Genomic DNA, 13,927 nt, shown 5'->3' with positions numbered 1-13,927 from the left:
GTGCTGGAATAAATTTGTCTTGTCCCAGTCCATCCAGAAAGATTGGTAATAATCTGAATGTTGAAAATAATCAGCAAGTAAATATCGTTAATTAACAAAGGGACGCAATCTGAATGTGTAAGAAAAAGTCACGCATGCCATCTGCTCGCCATGACCAGGGCCGCCGCCCTTGTTGCTTCCCACCTAAACAAAACCAAACACAAGCCACAGCCTCTGAGAGAGAGCAAAGAGCCAAGAGGAAGGAAGCATGGAGAGGAGGAGGGGACGGTTAGGCCAACCGTTTGTGTCCCTCCACCTTCACGCACCTCCCCTCCCCTACTCTTGGCGCCAAAGCAAAGCCGTTAGATTATTGGTCACCATCTCGAACCCAACCCGCGCTCCTCCCTCCCACCATTTATCCTTCCCGGAGAAAACAAGCGCGGCATGCCAATGCCCCCACCGCCCACCGCCCTCCCCTCCGGCGTCGTCGCACCACAGCAATGCGGCCGCCTTCCTCTTCTTCTTCTTCGTTGTCGTCGTCGGCGATGCCGGCGCCTGGAGGCGGCGGCGGCGGCCGGATGTCCGCGTTCACGATGCGCGCGGTGGCGCGGATGTCGAGGGCCCGGTGGTTCATCTTCCTGCGCCGGGTGTACCAGTACCAGAACGGGCCGAGGTCCGACCTGGGCTCCAACCCGTTCAACTCGCCCGGCTGGCTCGCGCTCGAGCTCGGCGTCATCGTCGCGCAGATGGTCCTGACCACCGCCGTCGTCGCCACCTCCCCCGCGGAGCTCCCCGCGTGGCCGCTCCGCCTCTGGGTCGCGGCCTACAACGTCGGCAACGTGCTCAGCCTGCCCCTCCTCTATTGGCGCCACCGGCATTCCTCCGCCGCCTCCGGCGGCCGGGGCGACGCGCTCTCGGGCGACCTCGAGATGCACGGCGCCAATGACGCTCTAAGGTATAAAATTCGATTCTTTGTGTTGCGCCAACGTCAAATTTGATACTGAAACGGACAGATTTCTTGGGGTGGAAACAATGGGGATTAATTGATTATTCTCGCGCGCGCGCGCGAATATATAAATTATAATGCAGGGACAGGTCGTATCTGATGAACAAGGCGCGGGCGTTCCTGGAGCTCTTCTTCGCGATGTGGTTCGTGATGGGCAACGTGTGGGTGTTCGACGCGCGGCTGGGGTCGTTCAGCCGCGCGCCCAGGCTGTACGCGCTCTGCATCAGCCTGCTGGCCTGGAACGCCGTCGTCTACTCGCTCCCGTTCCTCCTCTTCCTGCTGCTCTGCTGCTTCGTGCCCATGGTCGGCTACGCGCTCGGCTACAACATGAACTCGGCCTCCGTCGGAAGGGGCGCCTCCGACGAGCAGCTCGCCGCGCTGCCGCGGTGGCGGTTCAAGGAGCCCGCCGACGTGCCAAGGGACCGAGAGCACGATGACCAGGCGAGTAAATTACATCCATCTCTCGATCGCACGCTTAGCTGCTGCATATTTACAGGCACGCTGCACGAACAAATGATCACAGTAGCAGCAACTATACCTAGCAGCATTTTGATTGGTACAAATAAAAAAAACGAAGTAGAAAAAGGGAGGCCAGGAAGAAATTCGCCAAACAAATGATTGGTAAACTCGACTGCGCCGGAACAGGGCATGGCGAAAGTGGAAACGTGCGAGTACGAAATTAGAACGTGCTCCCTTTTTGGATGATACTAAACATAACAAGTCCTAACTTTGCCTTTTGGATGGCGCCCACTCAGAAGCCCCTCCTCGGTGAGTCGGTTCATGCTATTGTTGTGACCGACAACAGAGCAGGCAAGGAGACTAATCCTAGCTTTGCAGATAGCCAGATCCCATGATCGGAGATGTCATGTTCAAACTGCGATCGCCGATCGCCCGCAGTGAACTGAACTGCTTCAAGACATGCAGCATGTATAAGCAGTGTTTTTACGAGTCTGAAAGTCTGAACTTGTCTGAACTGAACTTGCGACTGCAGGAGTGCTGCATCTGCCTTGCGCAGTACAGGGAGAAGGAGGAGGTTCGGCAGCTGCCGTGCACGCACATGTTCCACCTCAAGTGCGTGGACAGGTGGCTCAGGATCATCTCCTCTTGCCCTCTCTGCAAGCAAGAGCTCAAGTGATTGATCGATGCCTACTCCACTCCTACAGATATATGTATATTCTCTTACTCTGACTGCGCCCGCCGATCAGCGGGGCTTGCACCCTAAGCCAGGCAAGGGAGACTGGCCGGATGTGCCACCTACACATACCACGACCGCCGGGCGACGAGGCCGGGTCAGGCGATGCGTGCGTCGCACCTCTCGCGAGGATTTCGACGGGCCCGTGCTGTGCTGTGCTCACCTAGTAGACGCTGACAAACGATCGATGGGTACACTTGCAGCATGTAGCAGGAGAGTTTGATACATTTTTAGTCTATATTGCATAGATAGATCAAAACAGAAATGTGTAAAGATTAAAAAAAAAGTTTTTTTTTTTGGGTATGTAATAATGTGTTGTGCGCCCTTGCTTCATAATTCTACAAGACTGAATGCACCTTTTTTTGTGCTGGAGATCACATGGAAATACGAAGTTTTCTTTGTTGTGAGTTGTAATGACTTCTATATAGGCGTGTGCTGGGGATATATATTTCTCTAATTATCTTCTACTAGGAGGTAATAGGTGATCCTAGCCATTCCGATGTACCGTTATTACCTTAGCAAATCCCGTCATCACCATCCTTGGATGCATCCCAATTAAAAGTTCATCAAACGTGGTCGGGCTAAACAAGATTTGGTGCGACTGAAAGGCCTGGACTAGCCTTAGAACGGAGGGCCGATCTCGTGATCGGATTAGGCTTGGGTTCCAACTTCCAAGTCCGAGCACGCATTGACAAAGGGCTTGGCCGCTAACTCTGTCTGTCTTTGTTGAAAAGAATCCGGTCTAACGTTCGATTTTGCTCCGTTTTATTTACCACCGGACCGGAGACGTCAGTAGTAATAAGGGCGCCACACTAGCCGAGTCCAGGTCATTGACATTCACACGCGGTAAGCGAAGTCAGCAGCATGCATGCGTCGTGCCGGCGAATGTGTGTGGCTTTATTTGTTCTCTGGCTGCGGCAGTGAAGTTGCGACCGAAAGTTTGTGGGAGGGACACGGCTAAAACCGGCGCTCGAGCGACGGGCTCGTCGTGGAGTGCCCTGGCCGGCGTCCGGAGGGAAGGAGGACGACAACGAGCAGGAGACTACCCAGTATACCGTACGTTTGCCGTCAAGGGTAACGTTTTCCATGCGCCGGTGGACGACCTATACGCTACGGCTTCGCGCGGTCACGTTTTCCCCGACTTCCCCCCTCATGTATGGACGAGGACATCAACGTACAGACACGGACGGCGATCGTTGCTTTGGTTGCAGGAAGGATGGTCTAAACGGTGTGGATGTGGAAATGAGATCGGGGCCTTATTTAGATTAAGTTTTTTCACTCTCTCTCCATCACATTAAATCTTTGAACATATGCATGGAGTATTAAATGTAGATAAAAAAATAACTAATTACACAGTTTAATTATAAATTACGAGACGAATCTTTTGAGCCTAGTTAAACCAAGATTAGACAATAATTATCAAATACAAATAAAAGTGCTACAGTATCAAATACTGATTCGTAACGTAGATGTAAACAAGGCCCGGAACGTCCAGGCACGGCGCCTGTACAAGGCCTGTGTATGTACAGTGGCCCGAGCGGCCGGATTTAGCGACGAGCACATGGAGAGCGTGCCTGCCTGACACTGACTGATCCCTCAGTTATCCGCGAGGAGAATCCACCGATCTCCGCCTCAAAAATTTATAGGCCTTGTTTAAGATTGTAAATTTTTGTAATTTGGAAACTGTAGCACATTTCGTTTGTATTTGATAAACTTTGTTTGATTATGGATTAACTAGGTTCAAAAGATTCGTCTCATGATTTACAATCAAACTGTGCAATTAGTTATTTTTTTACATATATTTAATGCTTCATGCATGCGTCTAAAAATTGATGTGACGGAGAAAGAGTGAAAAAACTTAGAACTTTAAAGCCAAGGCCTTAGGTATGTGGATACCTCATCTTTCCGGGCCATGGATGCGCTGCTGCGCGCGGGCGGCGTCAAGGTCATTGAATTCGTTTTGTACTTGCAGGTGTTGGGCAGGGGAGAAGAGGACGGTCGACGGACCCGGAGTACATCGGCCCTGTTCACTTATATTATGTATTTTTTAGCTTATTTTTTTTTCCAGACGAAACTCTCACTACAAATCCATCGCAACAATATTTTGATTTATTTTTTTCGAACGGAGCCATTAACGACAACCGTTATCGCCTCTAATTCACATGCTGACCAGGTTGACTAGAGAAAGCGACATCTTACATGACCATCCAAAGCGAACTCTGCAGGGAACAGTGCACATGATGGCTCGGATCACACAATTCACAAGCAAGCTTCCCCCTTCTCCGCTAGCCAACTGTTTTACGGAGAGAAATGCTCGTGTAGTGTAGTGTATCCATCAATACAGTAGTAGACTTGTATCTGTGTGTGCTATCTACCAACCAACAAACGTAGGCGTCAAGAACGTCATCGCGTGACGCTGATGACCACAGTAATGGTAATGGCCACCTGCGTAGAACCTTCAAACGACTAACGATGTACTCCGTTCGTCCTATAATAATCACACATCTAGCGTTCAAAAATTTTCCCAAAATAAACGTCAACATTGGGTCTCAGGTCTACGGCCCGTTCGTTTCGGCTGAATTGGCTTATAAGCCATGGCTGAAAGTACTGGCTGGTTTGGTATAGGAGAAAAACACTATTTAAACCGTCGATTATAAGCCAGATATGAGCGAATAAGCCGAAACTAACAGGCTTCTACTCTGGACAAAGGAGTAGTAGCTACCTCCTGTAGCCGGCTGTGGAACTAATGAAATAAAAAAAATCACCAAATTCTCTCGTCCACTCGTTCACTTTTGTTCTCATCTCAATCGGCTAGAGGACAGAGTATGTCAGCCTTTTCCAGAGAGTTCACAGCGGTAAAAGCATCATTTGCCACCTTCACTAAGATTCCCATTCAAACTCTAGATATACAAATAAAATGGGACGGAGGGAGTACAGACGATGCCAAGGGTTACGCTTACAACTGAAATGGACTATGAAATGTTTCGTGGGGTAAAAGGGCAGGTGGGATGGGGGTGTGCGACAACTCGGTGGTTAACGATGGCACGGTCGTATGCTCTTGATATGAGGCTGACATATAGTAGAGATCCTAGCCCATATCTCTCTTCACACACTGTGACATAGTTTAAAGAGTTGATCTATGTACTAATTTACTATTACAACCATTTTAGGGCATACTTAGAACACATGATTTTTATAGGAATCATATAAGAATTTCACAACAAATAATTCAATTTTACAAGGAAAAAATGTATGAACAGAAAGAAAAAATAATCCCGTGTTCCGAATATGGCCTAATTCTTTAGAGAATCCTTGCCAAATAGACTGTCGATCATGTGTTTCCACATATTTATAAACCAAAGAAACTTGCGGGATGAGGTGGTTTTGCATGAAAATCACCTTCTCCTATTGCTATCTCATACAATTCAAAAGTAATTATATGTGATGAAGCAATAGTGATCACTGATCAGGAAATATTATTAGGTGACCAGTGCATACTCACTTTTTTCCCCGACTATAGTTCACTTTGCTTTGTCCTAAATCAAATCTCTTTTATTTTGATTAGATTTTAGAAATATATATTAACATCTACAAGTTCAAATAAATGCACCAACAAAGACATGCTTTATATAGAATCTAATACAACTAATGTGATGCTATAAACTTTGGTGCATTTTCTATGAACTCGGTCAAAATAAAGTTTAGCTTAAAAAAACAAAATGAGCTATAATGGATGTGTTGTTATTTCGCATTATGATTTTTTTTCTTCCAAAATTGTCAACGTGTGCAACAAGGGCATTAATTAGTCAATTGAGCAGATATTCACCATTTCATTATTAGAAATCTAGCCAGATAGCCAAACAAATCTAAAAGTAAGTTAGTAGTGAAACGCTTTTGGAGGAAAAACGGTAACTTTTCTTAGATGACCTGGCCCTACAACACGACCTAACTTCCACAAAAAAAAGCATGATTTTGTGCATAACGGTAGCCAGTTCGAATCACAATAAAAATAACACAAGTTTACAAATTTGATACGATCACAAGTCGAAAGCATAGTAACTGTGTAAGAGCATCTCAAAGAGTATCCTATTTTTTCTCTCCCCAAAACATGTAGTTTTGCAACTTCCAAAAAGATATGGGGAGGAAAAAAGAATGCCATCTATAAGAGTATCATATTTTTGGCTTCCAAAAAATCAAATCTGGGTCCACATCACTTTTTGCTGGTGTTTTTTTTCACGGGACTTGACAGGGTCGCGACAAACCCTTTCTCTCACGCCGCGACCTCCTGTCGCCGCTGCCAACTCCCAGCCGGCCGCCTCCTTCTAGCCGGCCACGCCCTCCTCCCTGCTGGCCGCCACCACCTCCCTGCCGACCACGCCAGTCATAGCCCGCAGCCCGCGACCACCTCAACCCTAGGTCGGCGGCGACGAAGATCCTCAATCCTGAACGGAGCCTGGGAAAGAGTTGCGATGGAGACGACGCGCGGGAAAGAGATGACTCGCGGGAAAGAGTCGTGATGGAGAGCGGGAAGGAGGGACAACGCGGGGAAGTCTGGATGCGCGCGACTAAGATGTGCGCATTTTTACGCGCGGAGGCGGCCGGTTTGCCAAGTGCCAAAAGACGGGGAAGGGATATGGGATACCCTTGGAGATGAGTTTTCTCTCTTTTTTTTCCAAAAAACATGGATGAGAAAAGGGATATGTGATACTCTTGAAGATGCTCTAACCCTGCTGGTGAAAAGAAGAATCCCAATTGCTTAGAAAAATGATGTGTAGTTGTTTTTTATAAGGGTTTAAAGAGATAATATTTCTTTCCACTTCCCCCTAACCACTCGAACTGCACTCATATCCTCCGTGTTTTATATGTGACCCGCATTTATGTTCTATATTCATTCATATTAGTTAGAACAATTTGTATTTAGCTATGATAAATGCACAGTTCGATTCCAATACATATTGGATTACGTTCATCCTTGCTTCAGAGCAGCACGAACTCGAAGCACTGCCCTCTCTCTTCGATGGAGCGGCATCCGGTCACATGCCATCATCGCCCCCAACATAAGACCGAGAGCAACACGGTTCAAGCGGGTTCATCGCCTCATCCTCCGTCTACACGGAATATTTTTGCTATAGAGAAATTCTACTCTTTCTATAACCAAACACCAGGTGAAAAAAGGAGACCACTTAGAATGGCCAGCAGGGAGAGAGAGGTGCCTGAGTAGGAAAATTCGACCCTAGGCCTCATTTAGTTGGTGAATTTTTATGAAAAAATAGTACCATAGCACTTTTGTTGTTATTTGGCAATTAGTGTCCAATCATAGTCTAATTAGGCTTAAAAAATTCGTCTCGTGAATTTTGTTTAAACTGTATAATTAGTTTTATTTTTTATTTATATTTAATGCTTCATGCATGCGTCCAAAGATTCGATCTGACGAAAAATCTTAAAAAATTTTGTAAAATTTTAGAAACTAAATAGGCACCCGTGTGCTTTAAGGGCTTCCCCAACGTGCGACAGCGTGAGAGTGCTGCCCCGGACTCCACGTCTGTATTAAAGTTCCGAAGCTCCTATGGCTTCGTCTGACACAGAACAGAAGTATCAGTTCCTACGGAGAGATTTGGCTGCATAGAAAAGCAAAAAGGCTGCACTATGGCAAGCTTTTAGGCCTTCCGCAGTGTTGAGCTAAAGTGACGCCTGAAACAGAAAAAGAATATTTGGGCATCACTTTTAACATTGCAGCCAGTGGTGCCATCTACCAGTGATGCTACAAAAATCGAGAGCGAAGCATGTACAGGCACCGCTGCCCAAATAATAAGCTAGCATTGTTTCACTGTAGCACGGGGTGGAAGACTGGATAGGATCAGTACTTTTCTATTCCCTTGGGCCCCCCAACATGCAAGATAGCAGCGATGCCTGCATTTTCACACACTGCAGCTTCGTACTAGTGATGCTAGCTTTTCTTGCTATGGGACCTATTTTATTTGGGCATCACTTGCACACTACAGAAGGCCTAGCTCTGCAATAGTAGAGACACCAAGACCGTATTAAATGGAGTATTGCTTCGTTTCATCTGCTTGCGTTGGCGAAGCCCTAATTGGTTAGGATCTTTTATGGTGGTGCCTAGTACATCTAGCTCTTCTTCCATGTTTTTTTTAAGAAAAACTTAAATTTTCCATAGTGCCACTGCCATCGGCCCATCACGCAACAGTTGTCGCCGTCACGGTCATCGTGGCACCTCCCGTCCATAAATAAATAAAAACGTGTGCCCACAAATCTGTTCGCTGGCAACCGCAGCACAATCCCGTGTGGCAGCGGCACACGCACAGCAGCGCCCGCCTCGCTTCCTCTTGCCAAAGCACCCCCATCTCCACAGAATTCCGCTCCCTCCTCGTCTCCTCCTCCTCCCGCGCCCGCGCGTCGTGAGGTGAGGTTTGACCCCGAGGCCGCAATGGCGACAGCGGAGGTGGTGGTGGCCAGCGGCTCGGGCGGCGCCGACACCAAGGCCGCGTTTAAGGAGATATACAGCAAACTCAAGGAGGAGATGCTCGAGGACCCCGCCTTCGAGTTCACCGACGAGTCGCTCCAGTGGATCGACCGCGTAATGCTCTCTTCCCCTCCCCTTAGTTTTGCTGTGGGTGTCGGCTTGAATTGATCTCTGGCGGTCCCGTCAGTTCTTTCGATTTCTACAGAGTTTTATGGGCTTTCGGTGATTCCGAGGATCTGGCTGGCCGTTGAATTCTTCCGGTTGAGGGTTATACGAGTATCAGAGTCAGAGTACTCTCTCTAACTGAATAAATCAATTACTAGAGTTGTATCAAGTCAAACTTTTCTATGCTTGACTGAATTTATAGAAAAGAGCACAAATATTTATGTTAACAAATGATCACGATACTAATTTAGTTTCATATAAATCTCGATGCTTTTTTTTTTCTATAAATTCGGTCAAACTTGAAAAAGCTGGACTCAAAAGAACTCTAAGAATAGATTTATTCAGACACGGACGGAGTAAGTAGACACAAAGGATTCTGTTTATAGATTAGTTTAAGCCGGTTAGAATTACTAGTCTGCCTGGGTTGATGAAAAGAGTGATTGATCTCTTAAATCTAGACTCAAAAGACAACTCTAAGAATTGATTTATTCTGAGACGGAGGGAGTACATAAACAAGAAGGATTCTGTTTATAGATTAGTTTAAGCGTGTTAGAATTACTAGTCTGCCTGGGTTGATTAAAAGGGTGAGTGATCTCTTAATCTCTCTTTGTATCTGTCACACAAAAATGGAGACTTAGGAAACGTGAAACAAGTGATGTGTTTTCTACTTTGGGTTTAGTGTAAGCTATTGAAGGATTGATCAATTTGTCGCGAAAGGCCTGACAGGGTTCAAATTTGCTGTTACCCGTTACTAAAAGTAACTTCTCTTACTAATAATTTGCTCACTATAGTTTAGTTAATCTCTGGTTTAGCTATTGTTCCTGATATTTGACACTACCGCCGGTTACAATTAGAGGATGTTTTGGGCAGCAAATTAGGCTGGTGATTAGTTACTTTTAGTGTCCAAAATCTCATCTGATTTGTGACCCAAGCATAATGAGTGTTTAATATGCTTCCACTGGAGCATACCTTCTATACTGATCTAGGGCTCGGGTAAACTTACGGGATTTTTTTTAGAAAGAAATACTCCCTGAACACTATTAAGGTGAGCAGACCAACTTCTTTGAAAATTTAGTATTCGAGTTCATGTGACCATGCACTGAATAAAGAGGAAAATATCAAAATGCTGAAAGTTATGGTCACGAAAATATATATAAAAAAACTGATGGAGTTCACCAGACAGGTCTTATAATGATTGTCCACTAATTCCCATTTTGTTTTGTAGTTTCTTGCCTGCAAAGAAGGAAATCAACAGAAACTGGAAATCTACATAATGGATCACATTGTTTCTGATGATGTCTTTCTTTCAGTTTCTTCGGTTAAGATCAGAGAATAATGTATCACTAGCTTGGATAACTTTTGACTTGTTTATTTCTTCTGGAGTAGATGGTGGATTACAATGTGCTCGGAGGAAAGTGCAACCGTGGGCTCTCTGTCATTGATAGCTACAAGATATTGAAGGGTATTGATGTTCTGAGCAAGGAGGAGACATTTCTTGCCTGCACCCTTGGCTGGTGTATTGAATGGGTACTACTTCCTGCTGGTGTTGTTTTCAAGCATTTTTAATGTTAATAGATTGAATTTTCTGCTAATTTGGAATTTTAAATCACTATTTCTTATCTTGCAGCTTCAAGCTTATTTTCTTGTGCTTGATGATATTATGGACAACTCCCAGACACGGCGTGGCCAGCCTTGCTGGTTTAGAGTGCCACAGGTTAGATCAGAAGCATCTATCCTTTTTACTTACCAAATTATTTCTATTGGTTCTTGTCTTGATGGCTGTACTAAGGTCTTACTTGAGAAGTTTGGTGTTAATCCCGAGTTATATAAGAAACCATCCATCAGTTTTCTGCTAAGCCATGTTTCTGTCATTTCTCCTCTTAACTAACTTATTCATGTTCCATGATTCTGTTTCATTTCCTCATAGGGAGGTCGTTTATACTAGTGTATTGTTGAGATTTTGCAGATTGTTTTAGGCTTTTAGCTTCTAAAGTGTGAAACTTATTGCTCACCTTTTGTTTTGCAATAGGTTGGCCTCATTGCTGTAAATGATGGGATTATCCTTCGCAATCATATTTCACGAATCCTTCAACGCCACTTCAAAGGAAAGCCATATTATGTTGATCTCATTGACCTATTCAATGAGGTAATCATATCTTCTGACATAATAATTTATTCATGCTATGTATACTGGATGCTTCTTACATTTGACTGATTCACCTTTTATGTTTTCAGGTTGAGTTCAAGACAGCTTCCGGGCAATTGTTGGATCTTATCACTACCCACGAGGGTGAAAAGGATCTAACTAAATATAACTTGACAGTGTAAGTTTATGTTCACTGTATCAGTAACATAATTCACACGCTTTATTTCCTTGCATGATTTATTGTTTATTTTCTAGAATGAGTTACTATAATGTGTTTAGCACCTCAAATTTGGGACATAATATTTATTTGTGCTAATTTCTCTCAATGATTTTCATTTTGCACAGTCACCGCCGCATCGTTCAGTACAAGACAGCTTATTATTCATTTTACCTTCCTGTAAGAGTTATTGCTCAATATATTCCTCTCAGCTATCTGGATGTTAGCATTTTAATTTGATGAATGTGGTAACAAGTTTCTACTCTACTCAAGGTTGCATGTGCATTGCTGCTGGCTGGTGAGAACTTGGATAACTTTGGTGATGTAAAGAACATTCTTGTTGAAATGGGAACATACTTTCAAGTCCAGGTTAAGCTCTTGTTTTTTGAAGGCCAAATGATATGGATTTGCTGTATTGGACTACCTCTGATTAATGATATATTTGTCTACAGGATGATTATCTAGATTGTTTTGGTGATCCTGAATTCATTGGCAAGGTTAGGTGTTTGCACCTTTTCTTTTTACTATCTTGAATGAGTGTTACTGTTGGGTCAATTGCAATCAAGGCCCTGTTTTCTTGAACTCATCAGTATTTATTCTTATCACAGATCGGAACTGACATTGAAGACTACAAATGTTCCTGGCTAGTTGTGCAAGCTCTTGAACATGCTGATGAGAACCAAAAGAGCATTCTGTTTGTAAGCACTATTAAATTGGCCAATTTTTTCACAGCATAAACGACAAAGTAAAAAAAAAATCCTTAATGTCTGTTCAAACAGGAAAATTATGGAAAGTCTGATCCAGCTTGTGTTGCAAAGGTGAAGGACTTGTACAGAGAGCTTAAACTGGAGGTTTGTCCTGACCATTCCATGTTCTTATGATTTATTGGCCCCGTTCGGCTTGCTGAATCTTGGCTGAAAGCACTGTTTTGGCTGAAATGTTGTGAGAGAAAAATACTGTTCCGGCTGAAAAAAGAAGTCGAACAAGCCGGATATGGGGTAAGCCGAACGGGGCCAATCGAGTCCACCTTATAAGCATCACGGTTCGTTGTTACTATCTGGAAACGGTTAAATCCAACATATGATGGTCATGATGCACTGACCTGGTTAAGTGTACTGAAACAATGCCCATAATGTGGGCATTTACATGTGGCTGATCCCCAACACTCTGTTTCCGTATATGTTCTGTTTTGCTGACGTCCTCTCCTGATTGATATAAATCCAGGAGGTTTTCCACGAGTACGAGAGGGAGAGTTACAACAAGCTGATTGCCGACATCGAGGCCCAGCCGAGCAAGGCAGTCCAGGCTGTTTTAAAGTCCTTCCTTCACAAGATCTACAAGAGGGACAAGTAGACGCTTGCATCAAATTACTATACTTGATTGATGCGGACGAGTAATTTGTACTATGTTGTTTTGTGTTTTCATTCACCTGTTGTACCGTACACCTTGAATGAATATAATAAAGCACAGTGCAGGGATGCGTAACCAGCTTGCGTCACCATTCACCAACGCATCCAAAGTTTCCTGGGTCGTTCCGTCCTTCTCAACTTCCGAAGGATTTGAGAAGACGAATGCTCTGTAAACGACAGTGTCCAGTCTACCTCTCTCTCTCTCTCTCTTGCAAAGGGTGCCAGTCTAATGTGCTCCCCGATTGGACCGGTGCACACCATTTGATGCGTTTCGTATCCAGTATGTTTAAAACTCTCTTTCTTTTTTCCTCTGATGAAGCTCCGTTTGGAGGCTTATGAGCTTAAGGGCTTAGTGGATGGGCTAAGGCCAATTATTAATAGCTAAGCCATCTAACTATTAGCCCATACTAAAATGTGCATATATTAGCAATGGGCTATTGGTCCAAGTTAGCTAGTTATACTTGGCTATAAATTAACAATTAGCCAAGAGTTTGGCTAAAAATCAGCTCACCTATTTGAACTAACTAGATTAAGATTCAAACAGGACCTCAGTTTGGCCAACTAGATCCTTCACAAATTGGAAAGAAATTGCATAGGATAATGGTGTATTGTCCACTGAGACATGGCTAGGCAACAATCTCAGGAAGCACTCGTTGGCTCTATCTTCTCTTAAATGGACGATAGCAAGGGGTCGGTCTAGGATCTATCGGCTTAATGAAGGCGATGCTAATACTTGCCCCTTTGACCGTTTCAGATTCATGCTAGGCACCGTAGGAGGAGAAATTTCATCCCCAAACTTATTGATGGGGAAATGGTGGTTACTGGTCATGATGATAAAGCAAAGATAATTGATGATTTCTATATTAGACTATTGGGGACTAGTAAAGACTAGGACCACACCGTTAATCCAAACGACCTGAGCATTGGCTTTGGTGACTTGGCTGATCTTGACGCCCCATTTTCTGAAGAAGTTTGGAAGACAATTTCTCAACTATGGTCTGATAAAGCTCCTGGACCTGGTGGGTTTGCTGGGCACTTTTATAAGACTTGTTGGCTGACACTTAAAAGAGTACACTAATTCCCAAAAAAGATGAGGCAATACTTGCCAGGATTTGGGGTTGATCAGCTTGGTACATAGTTTTGCAAAACTTGTTACTATGATCTTTGCAAACAGGCTTTCTCGTCTGCTACATTTGATTGTGAGTCCTAATCAAAGCGCTTTCATAAAACAACATTTAATAAAAGATAATTTCATGCTTGTGCAACAAATGACAAGATTCCTCCATCAACAAAAGCAGACCCAGATCATTCTTAACTAGATATCACAAAAGC

At 44.3% G+C, this 13,927-nt stretch overlaps 2 protein-coding genes across 3 annotated transcripts; both read left to right on the top strand.

The window, feature by feature from the left end:
- Positions 1-325: 325 nt before the first annotated feature.
- Positions 326-2,584, top strand: LOC136452844 (E3 ubiquitin-protein ligase At4g11680-like). 2 transcript variants are annotated; one of them, XM_066453431.1, is made up of 3 exons: positions 329-934; positions 1,069-1,426; positions 1,977-2,584. In XM_066453431.1, exons 1-3 carry the CDS (start codon positions 480-482, stop codon positions 2,118-2,120), a joined length of 957 nt encoding a protein of 318 aa, XP_066309528.1. In that variant the 5' UTR covers positions 329-479; the 3' UTR covers positions 2,121-2,584. The 2 variants fall into 2 exon arrangements, with proteins under 2 accessions (XP_066309527.1, XP_066309528.1); XM_066453430.1 differs by lacking the exon at positions 1,977-2,584 and having other exon boundaries at positions 326-934; positions 1,069-1,839.
- Positions 2,585-8,446: 5,862 nt separating this feature from the next.
- Positions 8,447-12,671, top strand: LOC136452843 (farnesyl pyrophosphate synthase-like). The gene is made up of 11 exons (XM_066453429.1): positions 8,447-8,772; positions 10,210-10,350; positions 10,451-10,537; positions 10,853-10,969; positions 11,059-11,147; positions 11,315-11,366; positions 11,460-11,555; positions 11,639-11,683; positions 11,795-11,884; positions 11,966-12,037; positions 12,411-12,671. Exons 1-11 carry the CDS (start codon positions 8,623-8,625, stop codon positions 12,537-12,539), a joined length of 1,068 nt encoding a protein of 355 aa, XP_066309526.1. The 5' UTR covers positions 8,447-8,622; the 3' UTR covers positions 12,540-12,671.
- Positions 12,672-13,927: the final 1,256 nt, after the last annotated feature.

Source organism: Miscanthus floridulus, chromosome 5 (genome assembly GCF_019320115.1).
Source record: "Miscanthus floridulus cultivar M001 chromosome 5, ASM1932011v1, whole genome shotgun sequence".
In the NCBI taxonomy this organism is placed as follows: Eukaryota; Viridiplantae; Streptophyta; class Magnoliopsida; order Poales; family Poaceae; genus Miscanthus; species Miscanthus floridulus.
The sequence above is the reverse complement of the archived record's forward strand: the minus strand, read 5'-3'. Positions and strand labels throughout refer to the sequence as shown.